We start from the raw sequence: 22,957 nt of genomic DNA on the forward strand, positions 1-22,957 counted from the left end.
TGGAGGTGGTGGTAGTGGCGGTGATGGTGGTGATGGTGGCGGTGATGGTGGTGGCGGTGGTGAAGGTGGTGGAGGTGGTGGAGGTGGTGGAGGTGGTGGTGGTGGTGGTACCTTGGCACTCGAGGCAGCAAGCCCCGCGCTGCTTGACCACGAGCAGGCAGTCGCTGGGCACGGGGCTGCACTTCTCCCGCTCGCACGTCACCTCGCCGCTCTGGGGACGCACGGCACGGACACACGCACGGTCACACCACCACCGCCGCCACCTCCATCACCACCACCACCACCACCACCGCCACCACCTCCACCACCACCGCCACCACCTCCACCACCATCGCCACCTCCATCACCACCACCGCCACCTCCATCACCAAAGATAATGATCCCCATGTCGCCTTGACAGACTGTTAGGGCAAGCGTTGTGAGAGAGCACCTATGAAGGCCGGCACGGCACACGATTGGGTGGTTGGCCAGGACCACGCCCGACGGCCTTTGGCTCCCCAGTGGCGATGCTTTTTACACAACGGACCGGCTACTCATTTGAGGTTGAGTCGACCTAGGGGAGGCTCAGGACCGTGAGCGACACTCCGGTGATGGCGATGCCGATGGTGAGGATCGCACGACGGATTGGACAGGGATCCCCGTAGTGCACGAGCCAGACACGCGGTGCCCCTGGGTGACACCACAGACTGCCAACATGCACATTAACAGGCGTGTTAACACGCACGGATCGAGTGTGCTTGATTCCCACTACTTTGCTTTCTGCTGGGTGTGGGATGAAGGCTGGGGGAGAGAGAGAGAGAGTGTGCCCGTGTGTTTAGGCAGCAGGAGGAGTGCAGAGGATTGGCGCGACATAGGAAGCCGAATTTTGAGTCTCTCAGAACAATGTGCCCTGTGTGTGTGTGTGCGTCCTGTGCGTGTGTGTGTTCCATGTGTGTGTGTGCGCTCTGTGTGTGTGTGTGCGTCCTGTGCGTGTGTGTGTGTTCCATGTGTGTGTGTGCGCTCTGTGTGTGTGTGTGCGTCCTGTGCGTGTGTGTGTTCCATGTGTGTGTGTGCGCTCTGTGTGTGTGTGTGCGTCCTGTGCGTGTGTGTGTGTTCCATGTGTGTGTGTGCGCTCTGTGTGTGTGCTCCATGTGTGTGTGTGCTCTGTGTGTGTGTGCGCGCTCTGTGTGTGCTCCATGTGTGTGCTATGTGTGTGTGTGTGTTCCATGTGTGTGCGCGCTCTGTGTGTGCTCCATGTGTGTGCTATGTGTGTGTGTGTGCTTCCTGTGTGTGTGTGCTCCATGTGTGTGTGTGCTCTGTGTGTGTGTGCTCTGTGTGTGTGTGTGCTCTGTGTGTGTGTGTGCTATGTGTGTGTGCGTACTCTGTGTGTGCGTACTCTGTGTGTGTGTGTGCTCTGTGTGTGTGCTCTATGTGCCTAGCGCTGGTCTGCGTGTGGCCTCGTCCCTGGCCACATCGCCACTTTCACGATGAAAGTGGCTCCCCCCCCTCCCGGTGGCGGGCGCGAGGTGTCGTCGCGCGCGCCCCCCTTCGTATCCGTCGCCTCGTCTGTCCTGCCACTTGTCTCAAGAACGTCGCGTGTGGAACATCGTCGCTCAACCCATTGTCGGTCTCGGAGTCCAACAGCGAGAGAGACGCTTGATGAGCAGCGAGAGAGACGCTTGATGAGCAGCGAGAGAGACGCTTGATGAGCAGCTTCTTACTTTCGCGCGCAGACGACGATGGCTTGCAGATGAGTCACCACTTTTTTATGTGACCATGTGAGGCTCACTGAGCTATGCGGCTCTTTTTTCAGAAGCGACCTGGCCACAATGATGAATCAACGAAAGTGGCGTATCGTGTGGAAATATATAGCAGCCAAACACTCTAATCGCATTTGTGTTAATGCAGCCACGCGGGTGCCGGCTGAGAGTTGCACGCGCCCAGCTCTTGTCGATGCGCACGCGACGGAGTCTGCGTCTCGCGGGGCTTCTCTTCGATTGCCCAGTCGGGATTCGCTCGTGTGAGAAGGGGCGGGACGGGGGGGTCTCGAAGCTCGCCGAGGACATTGCGAGACGAGCGCGTGGCAGGCTCGCGCCGCTCGGTGCGCTCCCAGGTCTCGCACCCGATGCGTCGCCTCACCGCCGGGAAGAGCGAACCACACAGGAGGGATGTCGAATTGGGGGGAACTTTAACTCCGTCGGCCAATTTGCCTCGCGACAAACACCGCGCGTCACTTACTTCGTGCCAGAAACACTCGGTTCTGAGTAGTTCTGTTCAGAATGGAACCAAAGACAAAGATCCCCCGGCTAACCTTTACAGACTGCTGGGGCAAGTGCTGTTAGCGAGCACAAGAATGGAACCACACGCAGACACACACACACAGGGAACGTAATTAATGAGCGGGATTGTTCAGATCCTCCCCTTACAATATACTCCACGCGTACTCAATTACAACTTCATCAATTGTTGTTCTTGGCAGCCGCTTTCTCAATGTCTCTCAGACGCCAGCCGCGGCGCGAGGGGTCAGGGAGCGCTCTGCACCATAAACCCGAGTTCGGTTCCTGCTCACGGCCAACACCAGTGACGAATAGCTGAACCGGTCCTGGGCCTGCCCGAGGTCGACTCAGCCTCAAATGAGTACCTGGTGCGGTGTGTAGTAAACATCGCCACTGGGAGACAGAGGCGGCCGGGCGTGGTGCTGGCCACCCACCCCCTCGTGTGCCACAGTGCCGGTAGCCTTCACAGGTGCTGCTCGCTAACAGCACTTGCCCCGACAGTCTGTCCAGGCTACACGGGGGATCTTTGTCCGAGGGGCTCGGTGCCGTGCGATGGATGTCTCCTCCAGCAACCGAGCGCACCTCGAGGGCCGCGGATGAAGATTTGTTCGAACAAGAGGAAGTCCGCGGTTGGACATCGGGGCCGATGTCTTTCTCTCGCTCGAGCGACTGCGGCGAGGCGCTTCGCGAGGTTTGCCGCGACCCGTCCTGGTATCCCACGAATGTTCCTCTCTTTCTGAGGCAGCTGCTGTGAGTCTTGCCGGGCGATTACAAGTCTCGATTCTTATTCTGAGTTGCCCAAACACAATATACCGATAATTGTTTCTAAATAATCATTCTGATTCAAATCCAGCTCACAAATCTTCCTGTGGCCTCATCTGTATGTACGTTGAACTTCTTTCGCACCGTACGTAGCCAACCGTGCTAATCGGAGGTGTCGGGGAAGGACAACAAACTAAACACAAAAAGCAGCTCGAAACAAATGAGATGATTTAAAAGTGCATTATTCCAGTAACTTCCTAATATCTGAAGCGAGAGCGTTCCAGACGGCCGCAGAAACGCGTCTGAAAGCGCCGCCGCGATGATGCTCGACTCGGTCGTGGCGAGTCGTGGAGGGATGTCGCCTCGACACCTGGCGGGCAGCGCCGCCGCGACTGATATTGTCCCGGGCAGGTGAGCGCGCGGATGTCAGGTGTCGAGTGTGCGAAGGGAACACCGCAGTCGCTTCAGGCGAACCCAGCGGAGCCTCGCTCGGCGCGTGTGAATGAGAGCGGCTCAGCATTACGCCTTCTTTCTGATCACTTACAGAGAGCGGCTCTTCTGTTTGCTTTCTAAGAAAATGTGAATTCCAGTGGTTAAAGACTTTTTTTGAAGGTTCTGAATAATCCCACCTATTAGCCTGCCCTGTGTGTGCCTGTCTGTCTCTCGGCTTTGCCTGTGGGCACTGCGCATTCCTACCTCATTAAAGAGAACCATTTATAAAGCACAATACAGAAGCGGCGCGGACAAGTGGTCAAAACAGAGTCAATTTACGGGCGCACTAGGTGGGATTCGCTTAATTGTTTATATATTTCTTAAAACATTGCCGACACAAAAACTTGTCGTTTCAGAATATAAGTGCACGCAGCACGGCGTGAGGCAGCGTGGCTCCCGCCGTGTCACGAGCGAGCGCTTGGGGCCCGGCAGAGCCGTGCACAGGAACCGGGCGGAGGGCGCTGCGCTGGGTGGAGGCTGCCGGCAGAAGCCAACTCTCAACTTGGGCGCAAAGCGATCGCGGACAGCCTGTCGGCGATTTGAACGATCGGACGAGCGCAGGGAGTGTCCTCGTTATACAACTGCTGTGACGCACACAGGCCAAAAGGCCCAACAACGCCATGTGGGCAGCAACAAACAGCAACTTTTGAAGGTGCAGGTGGTAAGAGTTCACGTAACAATTCGTCGGTTTAAATGAATTATGGCATGCAAGTTACGTGCGCAAGAAGTGTGCGTCTCGCGACTGGGCGATTACTAATGTATACAATTAAACTGCAAATGATGTGAGAATGTCCCTTCAAAGTATTTAATATAAATCAGATGAAGCAAACGGGAGAGAACATACCGCATGCAATAAAAAAACAATACAGTACAAACATGACCGATGTAAATCACTTTGCGAATCTAATTGCAGCCCTAAATCACGACAGATAATTGAATCGCTGGGCGAAGGGGAGTTAATTATCACCTGCCTCGAGCACTCAGCGCACCATATGGAGGAGCGGTAACAGTGGAGACCTGGGTTTGATTCCCGGCCACGGCGAGCATGAGCATCTTGTGATGTTTCAACCATTCCTGATCCCGTCTTCACCAGCCCACACTCACCAAACTATCCCCGTGACCGACACGGCGTAGGGAGGCCTTAGTCCAGCAGCAGATTGACAAAGGGATGTGAATGAATTATTATTACATGAAAAAAAATCTACCAATGAGTTGCCAAAGGATGTAAATTAACCCGAGCGTAGGTGAACATGTTGCTTGTTCACAGCCGGAAGCCGAGTGATCATGAGAGTCCTGTGCTCACATCAATCCTTCATCTCACGGCACAGCCATCGATTCGCGTGCCCAAGAAAGGCGCATTTCTATTCACACGTTGCACGAACTGTGAATGGTTTACATGGCTAGAGGCTGCTACAAGCACCACGACGTGAACTGAATTGTGACGCTGAATCGCGATCGAACCGCAGGGAGTGTTTTTTAAATCATCTCGACTGCGAATGTCCCAGAATGGTTTTATTCCGCTTCTTAGCTCCACGCTCACTGTACCGAGGTGCTATGATGGCTCTCTACTTGCTGCGAACTCAAACAGTTGAACTGATGTCGCTGTGGGATTGTTAACATGCGACGTGAATACAGCACCAGACGAGAGGCACCCCTAATGCCACAGACGCACGCTGTCTCCACCAACGGAGAGGCGTGTCAACTGTTGCACCTCCTGCTCGAGTTTGCACAGTTTTACCTCCATCCATTAAAGTGGCGTCACAATCAGAACCAGAAATATTTATTTATACTGGAAAATCCGATGAGCTATAAAAAAAAAAGTGTTTTCAGATGTCCAGTCGACACGTCCAGTAGCGTGACAACCCAGGAGGATGCTTGCGTGGCAATGGGAGGCTACAACGTGGTAAATTCTATGTCGGGGTTAAATCTGTGGAACGTGTAGGGGAGAGCGCGAGCCTTCGCGCACCGCACCGCCGGCTCTCCGGCCAGCCGGCACATTTCGTTCGCGCGAGCACGCCCAGCTGCAACAAATTACGCGCAAATGTTTTAGCGTGAAACAATACGCGAGGTTACGGGGAGCAATTACATCAAGACGAGCGGGGGGGGGGGGCACGGAGAGTCCCTGGCGGGGACCGCGGGGATCGAACGTTGCCGCCGGGAAAGGCGCTGCCGACGTCCCTCTCACCTTGCAGACGCACGTGATGCACGGGTTGTTCCAGCTGAAGGGGATCTCCACCGCCTCGCCCTCGTTCGTGCACTTGGCCACCGTGCCTGCGTCGTCAGCACAACGACAGCGACGACGACGAGGGTCATTATCGAAGCCGGTGCGATGCGTCCAGGGCCGTGTATCCGGTGCGGCTGTGTGGCTGGTAGTTTTAGGGCAAAATTCGCGTCATTACAGAACTTCCCTTTGAGTTGGTGGTCGAAATGAAAAAAATGGCTACACGTCCAGTTCTTTTGAACCGGTGGTTTGGATAAGGCTGAGAGCTTTGGTTCGTGCAGTGCTACGCATATTTGTGCGTTGTTAAATAATGTTTCATTACGCGTCTTTACATCGCATCGATCACCCTCTCACGGCAATTTTACCACAAGCGTGCGACGTGCCCCAAAATGTCGACGTGGTACTCGCAATATCTGCTGGACCGAATCTCCCCTCGCTGGGAAGCGGCTGCCGCGTTCCGCTGGAGGAGAACGCCCTGTGGCGAAACCTCTGGGAAGCGCTCATGGACACGCGTGCCAACTGCATACCCACATGCGCCCGCGTTCGCAGTTGGCGAGCTTACAGCGAGAGTTTAATTACTTGAGAAATCTACACCCACCAAAAATTCCACCGAGTCTCAACGTCTCTTTGTGCAGGAGAGGGTCTCGCGTGGAGCCTGCGTTGCAGTTCCATTTCTGATATACACTCGCACACGACAAGAGATGCGTTTATGGAGATCCCACGCGTGCTGGAGAGCACTCGCACGCATCGCAGATGGGTGGCAACTCTCACCACGACACCACGGAACTCTAACTGCAATACCACGGAACTCTAACCGCGATTACACGGAAATCTAACCACCATATCACGGAATTCCAACCGCAATACCACGGAAATCTAAGTGCTACACCCCGTAACTCTGACCCCTATGTTATGTAACTCTAACTCGTGCCTAAGCACCCTGTCAGGGGACACTCGGCCATCTGCGGTGTAGAGGGAGTCGTCGTGCCAATATTACTTATTTGAAAATAAATAAATATCTGAGTCCTCTGTGTGTGCAATCATGTTTTCCCTTTGTGCGGACTTCAAAACAACTCACTGATTATAACTGCCATGCGGCAATTATTAGTGACTCACAGTGGTCAAAGATAATAATAATGATGAGGCAACATGTGTAGTAGGACCCACGTGGTGGGCTAGTGCCAAAGTTCCATCAATTACGTTGCAGTAACGTAGCAGAGCAGAAGACGTTCACGCACTCCGCTACGAACCCAGGCATCCGAGTTCAATCCCCGGTCGTGGCTACCATCAGCGCGAGTGATATCACATCGGTCCCCGGCTGCCCATGAGCAATCCGCATGGCTGACGAGGCCTTCATCCGGCAGCTGATTGAGAAGAGCTGCAAAGTGACGTTTACTAATACTTTGTTGGAATGTTTAATCAACGCGCTTCTGTTTATGGAAGTAACTACAATTACAAAGTTTTCCGATGCGAGTGAATCATTGTATACGCGTGTTTTGCATACAGTGGTATACACTGTTTGCCTGCGCAGTCATTTGAACATCCGGTGGCCCGTTCGACGGAACCCACCCAGGGCACTTTCTCTCCGTTCCATCGCGCGAGTGACGGGGAAGCGGCCGTCACTCGTCCCGCAAGCCACCCTGCTGGGCCCCCTGCCAGGCGGCCATGCCGCTTATGTGACGCGCCCGAGTCACATGGTGAGCGGTCTTGTGACGCGGGGAGAGGAGCGGCCCGAGTTGGACCAACTCCCGTGCGCGTCACGCGCGGGTCGTGCGTGACGCTCGGACGGCGGCGAGTCAAAATCCCATCATCGGCTCAGCCCATCGCATCTCTTTGGTCAGTAAAATCGGTACACGACGGTGGGAATCACGCAGGCGATGCCAACAGTCAATCAATTGTTCTCTGTAAAAAACTAAAATTCAACGGTCCTCATCACAGGAACGTGGAATGAGCAGCGATGAATGACTCGAATCACGGAGAAGCATGGAGCAACGACAGTGGCCACAGTCGAGTGAAGAATGCACCACCTTGCACCACCTTGCACCACCTTGCACCAACGTGCACTACCTTGCTCCACCTTGCACAGACGTCAAGTTCACATCCCGCGACCGGGGCCGAGTGGCCGTGCTGCCTCTGAGCCATCGGAGGTCACGGCCGTCCATCACCAAGTCGCGAGTTGCCTATAGAACATTCACCGTGAACTCACTCCAATAGTATGTCGAAAGCACTGCAGTGCAAAGCCATTAACAACAATGTTCATTCACGGGCCTCTGTCACTCCGATGATGGATGAAGGTTTCCTCACACCCATGTTTATCAAGGGGAGTAGCTTTTGTAACCATACTTCACCAGAGGTGGTGAAGGGTGGTGTGGGGGGTGGGGGGTCTAGACGTGGTTCAGACGTCGCTGGCGAATCAAGTCGTTTGCTTTGGCTGGGAATGGAACTCAGGCAGCCAGACTCAAATCACAGTGACCAGCCCACTGCACCAACAACACCCCAACTCACTCAACCTCTCAACATCAAACCCAATAGGCATCGCTGTTGGTAATTAAGGGAAGTGTTTGGCCAGCAAGGCATAATATAGCATGTGTATGTTGTATCACATTTTTTATTCACTAGGATCCCATATTGTAGATGGAGTATCCTTGCCAATAACATCTGGCAGCCCAAGCAGACTTGTACAATCCTGACTGCTGATGAAGTTGACGTTTATTTTGCGTAACGAGGTGAGAACTCAAGGAGACCAGGATAAGTTGCATTTTCCAGAGTGACCTGGGGCATTGGTCTGCCGGTAGGGGGCGATGATCGCTATGCCCCGTCCCCAATTCCAATCCCGGAGGTGGAATCCGGCCGAGCGCTTCCTCGCGAATGCCGCTAGTTCGTGTTGGTGCGGGACACGAGTATAGTTATGGTGGACTAGGGATTGTTTTACTTGCGTGCGGTGGAGAGGCAGAGGGAGACGCGTTTACTCGGATATTTAATTTCCGCTTCATTAGCCGGGCGTGGTTGAGCATCCATGCCTCATCCAGCGCTTGGGATGCAAGGGTTGGTGGATCACGCAGATTTGTAAAACTCCCACCAACCTCGCTGGACTGCAAGGTGACCGATACATGCTAGTATAGCACGTGGCTTTACGAATTCACCTGTGCACACACGAGCTATCATCATGATCATTATGATCCCATTGCACGCGTGGAGGGTTTTAGACAGGCACCCTGGTTCCCTGCCGTAGTTGGAACATTTCTTCAAGTGGAATTGGCCACAGCTCTCAATCAATGCCGGGGGCCCGACCACAAGCCTCGTCCCCTGGACAAACAACCGCGAGCGGGCGTGAGGATGACAGAGGCCGGCAGGCTGCTGCTGCTGCTGCCAACCAGCCACTCGCGCACACATCGCCCCACACGGGCGCGAGATCAACTCGCTGCGTCGCGCGGCGGGCAACGGCGCAGCCAAGAAAGAAGCCACCGCGAGCCGCTCCTACCCCAACAGCGTCCGCGCCGTGCACCACCTCCACCACTACACCACCACCACACCACCACCACTACCCCACCACTACACCACCACCACTACACCACCACTACACCACCACCACTACACCACCACACCACCACCACTACACTACCGCACCACCACCACACAACCACCACACCACCACCACACCACTACTACACCACCACTACACCACCACTACACCACCACCACCACACCACCACCGCACCACCACCAACACCACACCACCGCACCACCACCACCCCACCACCACTACACCACCACTAAACAACCACACCACCACCACTAAACCACCACCACTACACCACCACACCACCAATACCCAACCACCACCACACCACCACCACCACACCACCACCACCGCACCCCCACCACCACCACACCACCACCACTACATCACCACCGCACCACCACCACCACCACACCGCTGTGACCAGGCGACACCGCTGAGAATCCCTCGTCTGAGCCATTTCCCGCTGCCCTGCGCATTAAGTGACAGCGCGTGTGACCGTAGCGTTGGCTGTGAATGTGAACACCGCCGTGTGTCCAGCAGTCACAACCACCCCGTGCCATCACCAACAGCGCACGTCGGGTTAAGGGCGTCCGTGATTCACGACCACAAAATTATGAACATCTCCCACGAGCTAAATTACACAACACGGGGAGCGGTGGCGCAGCAGTTGGCGCACCCGGGTCCCCTGTGATCCAATCCCGAACACGGCCAACATCACGACTGGCGCTGGGAGCGTGCTACCCGAACCGATCAACCTCGCCAGCGTGGGGGAGCACGAGCAGCCACCCTCCGTGACCGACACGGCGTGGGGAGCAGGCTTTCATCCAGCAGTGGATTGACAAACGCCTGCGGGTTTGCTGTTGCATAGACGTTGCAGGAAGCCGATGGGGTTTTGTTTCGTGCCGAGAGGTAATTCAACCGCGCCAGCAACGCGCGGAGATGATGCTCGTACGGACGAATACAATTATCGATAACGTCCCATTTACTCCGCCGTCGACAAAGAATTCCCCACGTAGCCAACACAGGCTGTTGGGGCAAGTGCTGTTGCCGAGTGGGCCAAACAGCACGCCCGTCCGCCTTTGTCTCCCCAATGCCGATGCTTGTTTTACACCGTACCGGGTACGGCACTCATTTAAGACTGAGTCGACCTAGGGGGGAAGCCCAGGGTCGGTTCAAATATGTGCTACTGTTATCGGCCGTGAGCTCGAATCGAACTCGGGTCGCTGCTGGCTTGGTAGCGCAGCGCGCTTGAACCCCTCCACTGAATCTTGATTTGACGCTTTCGTGACTGCAGGAATCGCAACTCTCGGCTCTTTCGGTAAAGTCACGTGGGTAGGAAAAGTAACAGATCACGACGTTTCGATCGCCACTCAAGCAGCCGCCTTCAGGTGCCCCGCGTCGCCTGCGACTCGCCAGTCTTGCTCCGTCTGTGCGCCGACAGCCGCCACGGAGAGCCGCTGGGTCGGTGCAGAGAGAAGTCGCCGACTGTGGAGTCTACAGGGCTCCTCTACCCCGCCATAGCTGCCCCCCTCGTACAGACGGAATGGAGATACATCATTGTTCATCTGCATCATCATCATCATCATCAGCCATGGTCACTCCGCTGCTGGATGAGGCACTCCAGCAAACCGTCGAATAATCGTTGCAGCTCGTACCGTGAGGCTGCGAGCTGAGCGCGGTGTGCAGGGAGGGCTCCCACCGGGCACGGGTGTTTGGTTGTTAGCAAGGCGACACTGCTGCTGAAGAGACTCGCGACGTCTACACCGCTGAAACGACGCAATGCGACCAGCGACGTGACGAGACCCGCCTCACCAAGAAGCCCCATCGTGGCGGAGAGCGCGACCGCGTCTCCTTGTTTCAGGAGGCAGCCGCGCCATGGGACGTTTGGCCAGCGCCGTGGACACGCGCGCCCGGATGGCCCGCGGTGCCCCAGGGCAAGGGGCCCATGAACCCCTATTGTGATTACTGAATACATACAAATAGTCGCATTGCGGCTGACAGAATAGTTAATGGCGTGTGAACACTTACGAACGGTTGAAACAGCGTTTGTTGTCCTTCACCCGCACCTCTGGTTAGCACGGTTGGCGACGTACGGCGCGAAAGAAGTTCACCACACGGAGATCAACGTCACTGTGGAACTCGGGACGCATCCCCACCGATTCCATCTCCCCATTGGAATCTCGGACCCAGTGGCGAGCAAGTCGGCGTTCGCATGGGGGGTCGAGTCCGTGCACGGGAAAACCACTCTCACCTTGATCTCGTATTTATTTTAAGACATTAAAGGATTGCATTGTCAATTGCAATGCAAGGATATGGTGCCCTGCTGCAATGCGTGTAAGAACACGTGAAGTCCGCGTGTGTACTGTGTGTGTGATGTCCGCGTGTGTACTTGGTGTGTGATGCAGGCGTGTGTAAGGAATGTAACCAAACCATGAGCACGCGTGAGCCCTGCCCGGCACGCGTGAACACCGCGGCGCTGCGCTCTGGGGGCGTTCGACTCACGACAAATTGTCACGGGCCGACTCAGCGTGCCACCCCTCCAGGGCTGCTACGGCGACGAGCATTGTGTGTCAATTGTGGTCGTCCACCGTAGAAATGTGGAATTCCCACCACTGACCAAGGGCCGCCAACCGAGATGAGCGCCGGCGCTCTGCTGCATTTGGGCTGAAAGACGTGAGCGGTAAGTGTCGCCGCGACGTGCACGCGTGAACCCTGCCCGGCACGCATGAACCCTGCCTGGCACGTGTGAACCCTGCCTGGCACGTGTGAACCCTGCCCGGCACGCATGAACCCTGCCTGGCACGTGCGTGAGCCCTGCCCGGCAGGCGTGTGAGCCCTACCTGCCAAGAGCTGTGCCGGCGCGGGGGAGAGCACGCACCACATGTGGGTGAGCGTGAGCAGCGCCCACACCCAGCCGGCGCCGCGACACCCGGCACACGACATCGTGCTCCCTGTGGCAGCAGCAGCAGCTGCAGCTGTAGCAGGGGCAGCAGCTGCAGCAGCAGGGGCAGTCTGCGTGGCCACGGACTGGCACCGCCTGGCTCAGCCGCAGCTTCTCCTCCTCCCTCTTGACGATTGTAAAATCACCGCCGATGCCCGAGTGAGGAGGAGGTGGAGGAGAGGCTTCTCATTGTCCGCGGGTCCGTGCCGGCGTGCTCGAGTGGCGCTGTGCAGAGTCCTCGGCTCACGCTGACGATGGCGCAGAGAGACGCTCCCGGCTCGAGGGAGGAGGTCCCGGGCTCGGCGGGGAGGAGGGATGCTCGCTGGGGACCCCCCTGGGTGGGTCGCGGCGTCTGCGCGCGGCGCGGATTGCGCCCCTCTGGGCAGCGCGACTTTGTTTTGAAAAGTGCCGAGCGCGGACGCGGGGCGGGGCCACGAGGAGTCGGGGGACTCCGCTCAGCGAATCCGCCGGCGGGGGCGCCCGCCCGCCCCGCCGACCCCGCAGTCGGTCCTGGGGGCCCCTCCGCGTGGCCCCTCTCCCCCCGCGGCCCCCACCCCCTGCCCCCCCCGCGACGTCAAAATCTCTGCCGCCTCTGGCATTGCGCAACGCGCGCCGCCGCCGCTGCGCGCGGGGAGGAAGCGCGCTCGCTCCCTGCGAGTGGCCGCGACGCGACTCCACTCCACGCGCCGCGGTGCTGACCAGCGCCCCGGCGGGCGAGACGAAGTCGTCGCTCTCCGCCTGCCCGCCCCTTCGCCTCCTCGATAGGCGGCGGTGTGAGCCGCGGTGGCGAGCGCGCACCCGCCCGCCCGCCCGCCCCTCCATCGGAAACGTCTCGGCACGTTGACGAACGCGCGTCGAGGTGCCGCACGCAATGTGATGGCACGGGACGAGCACCCACGATGACCGCTCTCTCGCGCTCACGGGTCAGAGCGGTTAGAGAGGAAGCGTGGAGCGCAATGAGACCCGGGCACTAAGTGGGAGCGAGCACGAGGGGTGTGCACGTGGTGCAGCAGGAGGTGTCACGTGGTGCAGCAGGCGGTGTCACGTGGTGCAGCAGGAGGTGTCACGTGGTGCAGCAGGCGGTGTCACGGTGTGCAGCAGGCGGTGTCACGGTGTGCAGCAGGCGGTGTCACCGTGACGCTTTCTAATAAGACTTTGTGACAACGATTCACAGCCTTTATTGAATCCACTGCTTGATGGGGGGGGGGGGTCTCTCTACGCTATGTGGACATGGGGGGGCTCTTCGACCATACTTCACCAATCTGGTCCGTGCGGATTGAAGAGAGATTGGCCAAGGACCGTTCTGGCGGTGGCCCTTCTTCAGAGCACGTCGACTTGTGTGTAAATAGCGTGTTGATGTTGATGTTGGTGATGCTGTTGATGTTGGTGATGATGATGTTGTTGATGCTGTTGAAGATGTTGTTGATGTTGGTGATGTTGTTGATGATGATGTTGAAGATGTTGTTGAAGATGTTGTTGATGTTGTTGATGATGTCCTTGATGTTGTTGATGTTGTTGATGATGATGTTGTTGCTCCACGTTAGTTCCCCCATTGGTTCCTCTTCGAGATGTCCGCCGTTTAGCTGCCGCCGCTGTCGACGGCCCCGGCCTGTGGCGTGGAGCAGGGCGACGGAGCTCCACGGCTCTCCCAGCTGAGATAACGAAGTCTCGCTTCATGGGGACGCCTCATTGCCCATGACGGCGCCGACTCGACAGGACTCTACTGCTGTTTGTTTCCCTTCGAGGGCAGTGTCCTTGTTGTACCGCGTCTTGAGATGTTCCTGTCATTTCGCGCTGTATACACCCTCATTGTAACGGCGTACATAATACACTACATACTACACTACACACTACACTACACACTACACTACACTACATATTACGCTACATACTACACTACACACGACACTGCTCACGTGCTGTGGAAGCCCTGCAGTGGCCACACAGCAGAGGTGAGTTTCGCTGCCCGCGCGGCCCCGTGGATCTCAGAACGATGACGAACAGCGCAGCGACACAGCGCACACACGCCGGCTGTGTGTCACAGCGCACACACGCCGGCTGTGTGACACAGCGCACACACGCCGGCTGTGTGTCACAGCACACACACGCCGGCTGTGTGTCACAGCGCACACACGCCGGCTGTGTGACACAGCGCACACACGCCGGCTGTGTGACACAGCGCACACACGCCGGCTGTGTGTCACAGCGCACACACGCCGGCTGTGTGACACAGCGCACACACGCCGGCTGAGTGTCACAGCGCACACACGCCGGCTGTGTGACACAGCGCACACACGCCGGCTGTGTGACACAGCGCACACACGCCGGCTGAGTGACACAGCGCACACACGCCGGCTGAGTGTCACAGCGCACACACGCCGGCTGAGTGTCACAGCGCACACACGCCGGCTGAGTGTCACAGCGCACACACGCCGGCTGTGTGACACAGCGCACACACGCCGGCTGAGTGTCACAGCGCACACACAGCGCACACACGCCGGCTGAGTGTCACAGCGCACACACGCCGGCTGTGTGACACAGCGCACACACGCCGGCTGAGTGTCACAGCGCACACACGCCGGCTGAGTGTCACAGCGCACACACGCCGGCTGTGTGACACAGCGCACACACGCCGGCTGAGTGTCACAGCGCACACACGCCGGCTGAGTGTCACAGCGCACACACGCCGGCTGTGTGTCACAGCGCACACACGCCGGCTGAGTGTCACAGCGCACACACGCCGGCTGTGTGACACAGCGCACACACGCCGGCTGTGTGACACAGCGCACACACGCCGGCTGTGTGTCACAGCGCACACACGCCGGCTGTGTGACACAGCGCACACACGCCGGCTGTGTGACACAGCGCACACACGCCGGCTGTGTGACACAGCGCACACACGCCGGCTGAGTGACACAGCACACACACAGCGCACACACGCCGGCTGTGTCACACAGCGCACACACGCCGGCTGTGTGTCACAGCGCACACACGCCGGCTGTGTGACACAGCGCACACACAGCGCACACACGCCGGCTGTGTGTCACAGCGCACACACGCCGGCTGAGTGACACAGCACACACACAGCGCACACACGCCGGCTGTGTGTCACAGCGCACACACGCCGGCTGTGTGTCACAGCGCACACACGCCGGCTGTGTGACACAGCGCACACACGCCGGCTGAGTGACACAGCACACACACAGCGCACACACGCCGGCTGTGTGACACAGCGCACACACGCCGGCTGTGTGTCACAGCGCACACACGCCGGCTGAGTGACACAGCACACACACACGCCGGCTGTGTGACACAGCGCACACACGCCGGCTGAGTGTCACAGCGCACACACGCCGGCTGAGTGTCACAGCGCACACACGCCGGCTGTGTGACACAGCGCACACACGCCGGCTGAGTGTCACAGCGCACACACGCCGGCTGAGTGTCACAGCGCACACACGCCGGCTGTGTGTCACAGCGCACACACGCCGGCTGAGTGTCACAGCGCACACACGCCGGCTGTGTGACACAGCGCACACACGCCGGCTGTGTGTCACAGCGCACACACGCCGGCTGTGTGACACAGCGCACACACGCCGGCTGTGTGACACAGCGCACACACGCCGGCTGTGTGACACAGCGCACACACGCCGGCTGAGTGACACAGCACACACACAGCGCACACACGCCGGCTGTGTCACACAGCGCACACACGCCGGCTGTGTGTCACAGCGCACACACGCCGGCTGTGTGACACAGCGCACACACAGCGCACACACGCCGGCTGTGTGTCACAGCGCACACACGCCGGCTGAGTGACACAGCACACACACAGCGCACACACGCCGGCTGTGTGTCACAGCGCACACACGCCGGCTGTGTGTCACAGCGCACACACGCCGGCTGTGTGACACAGCGCACACACGCCGGCTGAGTGACACAGCACACACACAGCGCACACACGCCGGCTGTGTGACACAGCGCACACACGCCGGCTGTGTGTCACAGCGCACACACGCCGGCTGAGTGACACAGCACACACACAGCGCACACACGCCGGCTGTGTGACACAGCGCACACACGCCGGCTGTGTGACACAGCGCACACACGCCGGCTGTGTGACACAGCGCACACACGCCGGCTGAGTGACACAGCACACACACAGCGCACACACGCCGGCTGTGTGACACAGCGCACACACGCCGGCTGTGTGACACAGCGCACACACGCCGGCTGTGTGACACAGCGCACACACGCCGGCTGTGTGTCACAGCGCACACACGCCGGCTGTGTGACACAGCACACACACGCCGGCTGTGTGACACAGCGCACACACAGCGCACACACGCCGGCTGTGTGACACAGCGCACACACGCCGGCTGTGTGACACAGCGCACACACGCCGGCTGTGTGACACAGCGCACACACGCCGGCTGTGTGACACAGTGCACACACAGCGCACACACGCCGGCTGTGTGACACAGCGCACACACGCCGGCTGTGTGACACAGCGCACACACGCCGGCTGTGTGACACAGCGCACACACGCCGGCTGTGTGTCACAGCGCACACACGCCGGCTGTGTGACACAGCGCACACACGCCGGCTGTGTGACACAGCGCACACACGCCGGCTGTGTGACACAGCGCACACACGCCGGCTGTGTGACACAGCGCACACACGCCGGCTGCGAGGCATAGCGCACACACGCCGGCTGTGTGACACAGTGCACACACGCCGGCTGTGTGTCACAGCGCACACACGCCGGCTGTGTGTCACAGCGCACACACGCCGGCTGCGAGGCATAGCGCACACACGCCGGCTGTGTGACACAGTGCACACACGCCGGCTGTGGCAGGCTTGACACAGCGCACACACGCCGGCTGTGTGACACAGTGCACACACGCCGGCTGTGGCAGGCTTGACACAGCGCACACACGCCGGCTGTGTGACACAGCGCACACACGCCGGCTGTGGCAGGCTTGACACAGCGCACACACGCCGGCTGCGAGGCATAGCGCACACACGCCGGCTGTGTGACACAGTGCACACACGCCGGCTGTGGCAGGCTTGACACAGCGCACACACGCCGGCTGTGTGACACAGTGCACACACGCCGGCTGTGGCAGGCTTGACACAGCGCACACACGCCGGCTGTGTGACACAGCGCACACACGCCGGCTGTGTGACACAGCGCACACACGCCGGCTCGCAACCCCTGGGCGCGGCGAGGGCTGCGTGGGGTGATCGGCTGCGTCTCGCGGTGACCGAGCGCCGACACCGACACGCAGTGGCCAGCGCACCGCGCTGTGGACCCGGCTACCCGAGTTGGAGTCTCGACCAGGGCGAACATCAGCGGTGAGCGACATCTCCGCTGGTTCTGGCCACGCTTTCGTCAACTCCCGCTGACCAGCGCGGTAAAGTATGGTCAGACAACCCCCGTGACCAAGACGCCGTGAGGAGGGCTTCACCCATGAGTGGATTGCCACCAGAGCTCGACAAGACACGGGGGGCCAGGGGCTCAGTTCAGTCGCCGACTCGCGACGTCAAACCACTGACGAGAACGCGCGGTGGTTACTTACCACGAATGGTTTATTAAAAAATAACGATTTGGTTACAAAACATATTTGTTTGAAAACCAAACTATGCACGGATACGCTCGTTGCAGAAAACACGTTGGCCGTTTACATTTGACATGAGGTAATTGCACGTCAACATCACAACGTATACACGTACGGATCCTACATAAACGTTACGTAGCCGGTCATTCTAAATGTAAAGTATCACGAATTAAAAAACATCCCTGAATAACAACATTGGAGACTAAACATTGGAACAAAAAAGCGACGCTTTAACACAGAAATGCTGCAATTTTTGTAACATTGAAAGATATTCATAGTTTTAGTATGTTATCTAAAAGCAACATTTAAGCGAATGTAGAACCAAACAAATGGATAATTACTGGGTTTAGTCGAAGCAAAAGTGGCACGAGCATCAACGCGTGCGGCCCCACCACGTGGTCCACGGGCCCACACCACGTGGCCCACAGGCCCCACCACGTGGCCCACAGGCCCCACCACGTGGCCCACACAACTAAACAAACAGCAGCAGCAGGAGCCACCTCGCCAACACAGACGACGCTCTTGCCGCGCGCTCGCAACAGGTCCCGTGACAATCAGAGAGCGACCACACAACACCGCACGCGCTCTCAAGGTTGCAGCATGAACCGGCTTTGCCGACGGGCCACTTAGCCCACCAAATAATTGCTCCAACGTCATGTTAAAGGTTTGGCTACGCCTCGGCTGTAAATTCACCGCCGTTTCATTTGCGACCCAGCTCCCGTCAGTGGACGGACCTGCCGCGTGCGACTGTGATGCCACACGCGACTGCGATGCCACACGCGACTGTGATTGCCACACGCGACTGCGATGCCACACGCGACTGTGATTGCCACGCGGCTTCTCAGAGCGCCACCGCTCCACGCGGCACCCGCGGTGCGCGTGGAGGTTTCGCGCCCCGCGCGCTGTCCACGCATCCGGAGCCGCTTCGAGGATGAAGACGGTGGCGCATTCCTGCGAGGAGGAGGAGGCGAGAGCGCCGGGGTTGTCATCTCTCCCGCGTGGGTGGGGGGGGGGTGCCTCTGGTAATTGGATACAGTGGCGGATTTAATGCGAAGGGGAAGAGGGCTGCTCGCTTACGTCGTGAAACAGTGGAAGCAATGCCTCGTGCAGACATTGTTTGGAATGAAAGTAAACGACGACCCCTTACGCCGCTGTGAGTGTGCGTCCGAGCGAGAGCGTGGCGCACACGCGCTGCGATTTTGATCAGGGGCAGCAGGGTCAGAGAACGTGGCAGAGTTACATTTCTGTCACCTTCAATTCACTTCCGATTTTATTTGCACGTCACGGCCCTTATAATGGTCGTTTTAAACTGCTGTAAACGCTCCATGAAAAGAGAGTGGGTAGGCTGTATGAACGCGCGGTAAAAAGCGAGTAATGGTGAGCACAGATTTCGACAGATTGTAACTCATCGGATTGCATTGTAGGCAATACCACTCGCTGACAAACATCATTCAGGCCTTGTGTAACAGCAAGTCTACATGTATGTCCATTGACGTTAGCTGCACCACACTGGATGTGTTTTTGGGACAATGTGTTGTGATGTGGATACGGGTTAGGTCTCAGATGCATGCCAATTAGGCAACTTCCTGAACTCATACGTCTACAACATTGTGTGTAACGTAGTGAAACGTGTTCCCTGCTGTTTGTGAATCCGAGGTCCACACAAAATGACAAAATGTATTTTTTTTCAATAGTGCCATTTATCATCCTCGAAATGAAAAACAGATGTACTCTTAGGGGTGTTTAGAGAACACACGTTAAAGGACACCGTACACCGGGTTCAGAAAAATTAAGTATTCAAAGAACGAGAAATGTATTTTAAAGAGTGGTGAACATTGTAGTCGTTGCTCAATTACATAAACAGGTCCGCGCTCATCACAAGACGCCTGCCGACTGTGTTTGCAGCAGAAACGGCGGCGGCATGGGAGGTGCAGGCGCATCAAAAGAACAGGCGCTTGATGGGACGCCACACAGGGAGAGGATGTCGGGTGGCGGAGCGATCGGAAGGAGCGCTGGAATCGCACTCCAAGGGTAGAGGCAAAGCTGCGGTCAGGAGTTCCCAGCAGGGATCCAGCGCAGGTGGCTCGAGCGCAGGTGGACATCCACGACCGGAGATACCTCGACGCCAGTGCCGATGCATTTACCGTGACAGGTTGGCTAATGCAACGTGCAGGCCACTGAGTGAAGATGAGTTGCGCGGATGGGACACGATCCACGCTCAGTGTTGTACAACTGCCCGTTCACAACAGGAGATTGTTTTTGATGCACTATTTTGGGTGCCTAAACTATCTCCACGATGATATAATTGGTGGCCGAGCAGTAAAACACATTAAACGTCTTCAATCTACTGCTCAAACCTCAACCATTGAAACAATCCCATTGACACGTATTTGTTATAGCTATTGCGATTATAAACATTTCATCTTCATAACTATACCTACCGTATTTCCATTAAAAATATATATATTTCAATTCCAATTTCTTCGCCAATATGCTTCCAATTAAACTAAAATAACTAAATTTTGTCAAATTGGTGTTGGTGCTTCCGTGTGTTTTTCCTGGCCCTGGTCCTGAACTAGGCAAAGCCATGTGGTGTTGTTGTACTAAACAATGACTAAATAATGGTGGATAATTATATGAAATCCCCAGTGTTTGTAGGATGCATTTTTCTCTCAGCGCTGAGCAGTTGAAACCCAAAAAAGTAAGAAATCAAGCATCTTCAATTCCAGGAAAAATATAACAAGGGGACCTCAGAACACTTGCAAATGTGAAGGACGTAAGCACGCACGCCCCGATTTTGTTAGCTACAGAACGACCAAAGCATTGTCAGTATTTCGTCACTTTTTTTGTTGAATGCTTAAAAGCAAAAAAAACCCACAAAGCCCTGCCTGATTGGTCTCATATACTCGGGGGAAAAAAGACGGCCTGTTAGCGGTGCACAGGCAACCGTGTTCGCTCTGCTCGGCCACTCTGCTATGGAATCGTTTCACATTCTTGGTGAACAGCCATTGCTTCCTGGGCAATAAACCCACCAGCTGAGACCACACTTAAATGTCGGGTCAGTGCAATACACTCTGAGCTTGTTCCACTGAAAAGTAACCGGCTATAGCTTGAACAAAGCAATTGAAAATTCTGCTGCGGCAATAACTTATGTGTATTGATGACTGCGTGGTTTTTTTTCTCTCCCAAAGAACCTTGGACAAGGTGCTGTGACACCGGGTTATGTGCAAGGGTGGAACATTCATCCAGGGTCACGAGTCTACACAACGCACCGAATGATAGCACCTCGAGTGGCTGTATGGGTTGCATGAACACATTCTATACCACACGCACGAATGAAAAAAACAATCATCGTTACGTGTGCGATACAATGCACGTATTGTGAGCGTAAGAATCAACATTGATGAACCGATGGCTTGTTCCACCCATGTCCGTGTGCGCGATGGCCGTTATTCGACGACTGACGCATCATGCGAAGTGAGATTTGGTAGCGTACTGGAAATCACGCGTGGTGTTTAGAAGCAACGGGCACACGCGGTAGGAACGCAGTGACGACAGAAACCTACGGGACCTCAACATTGCACGCCGGCACGAGCGTTCAGCACCGCCGCCCATGTGCTTCCTGGATTACGCTGAAAATGTCATCCGAGGCATTTGCGCGAGAAGCGATGTTACACACAGTTGCATAGCGCTATTCGGTCTGCACATCCTAAATCTGATTGAGGACATTAATTAGTAACGCCATTAACTGCTGCATGGGAATGTGAAGGGGAGTACAGGGAAACACTTAGTCATTGCTTCTCAGAGACAGTAAGCGCCGTTTGAAAGGCCGTTACTGGTGAAGTAGAAATAGAATCGTTTTTTGTATATTTGGACGCGCGACTAAAACAGGCGCATTACATTGGAATTGTACGACTATCGTCCTAAACGACAGGACACAGTGTCAACTCGTGGCTCGCAGACTACAGGACGCTTGCAATAATTGGTTTACTATGGACATAAGACACAGCTAAATTAGCATTCAGTTCCAAATTAGCATTCCGCATCTAAACAGTGACTCGTCACTTTACTGCTCGACGTAACGTTGACAAACTCTGTGCCCGTCTTGTCCACAGGGTGACGTGCTGCGCGACGTTTAACCGCGAGGGGTACGGGTAGAAGAGTCGCCCCGACGATGCCCTGCAGCAGCACGAGGAGCTCCTCGGCGCCAGCTCGCCTGCACGCACGCGCGGCGAGCTGGCGCTGCGTGACGGGGACGCGCCGGCGACGAGGCCCCCTGCGCGGGCTGCGTGGCGCGACCGCGTTGGCATTTGCGCCCAGGGGCTCCGGAGCCGTTATCCATCTTCTGGCGTCCCGGACTCGGGCGCATCCGTCTCTTCCCCTGGTCGTGGAGACGGCAAAACGGCATTAGCGGCATTAGCACGCCCCGCGTGTGTTTGTGCAGTGCGGTGCCTTGTTGGGTTAAACTTCTCCTCCGAGTCGATATCAATCAAGAGGTCGAGAGTCAGCCGTCAAACTGCCCGTAGAATGTCGTGTCTGTTTAAACATGCAGAAGGAAAACATTTAGACATTCTAATTTATAACAATTCAGAAAATACACGTCACACGGTGCGCATACCACTACTATTTTGTAGTATATGCGGTCAACACGACATTATATGAAACACAATCCACATTTTAAATCACAGAACCAGATAAATGACAGTGTGATTCATATGGGTTTGTGAGTGGCCTTCCTGGGGTTTAGGAGCACAGATCTTGCACATCAATTACACAATGTGGGAAACGCATCGCATACTTCACCACTTGTAGCAATCCAACACTGATATGGTAGATGCAGAAGGTCCCTAATGCATGAATAAGAAACCTGATTCTCATCCATGCTGTCTTAAGGCTTCTCTCCTTGTCGGGCTAATGTAGTTCTGAAGATGCATGAGCTCAAGTATTCCTTGAGATGAAAACCAGGGGCAGCGGTGGCACAGCAGTTAGCGCATTGCGCTGTGAACCCAGCGACCTGAGTTTGAGTCCATGCCAAGGCAAACATCTAAACCAATCCCGGCTTCCCTCCCTCCCTCCGCCTCACAAACCGACTGGTGAAGTGTGGTCAAACAACCCGCCAGGGCAACAAGCCGTGGGGAAGCC

At 56.6% G+C, this 22,957-nt stretch overlaps 1 protein-coding gene across 1 annotated transcript in view; it reads right to left on the bottom strand.

Moving 5' to 3' along the window:
• The window catches only part of BMPER (BMP binding endothelial regulator), a 39,047-nt gene extending 26,851 nt beyond the window's left edge, over positions 1 to 12,196 (bottom strand). The window contains exons 1-5 of the mRNA XM_078860707.1: positions 12,094 to 12,196; positions 11,684 to 11,736; positions 10,853 to 10,922; positions 5,695 to 5,780; positions 112 to 211 (exon numbers count right to left, since the gene is read on the bottom strand). Coding sequence (XP_078716833.1) covers positions 112 to 211; positions 5,695 to 5,780; positions 10,853 to 10,922; positions 11,684 to 11,736; positions 12,094 to 12,196 — 412 coding nt within the window. The remainder of the gene's footprint in view (positions 1 to 111; positions 212 to 5,694; positions 5,781 to 10,852; positions 10,923 to 11,683; positions 11,737 to 12,093) is intronic.
• Between the last annotated feature and the right edge of the window lie 10,761 nt (positions 12,197 to 22,957).

Source organism: Lampetra fluviatilis, chromosome 10, assembly GCF_964198595.1.
Source record: "Lampetra fluviatilis chromosome 10, kcLamFluv1.1, whole genome shotgun sequence".
NCBI classification, from domain to species: Eukaryota; Metazoa; Chordata; class Hyperoartia; order Petromyzontiformes; family Petromyzontidae; genus Lampetra; species Lampetra fluviatilis.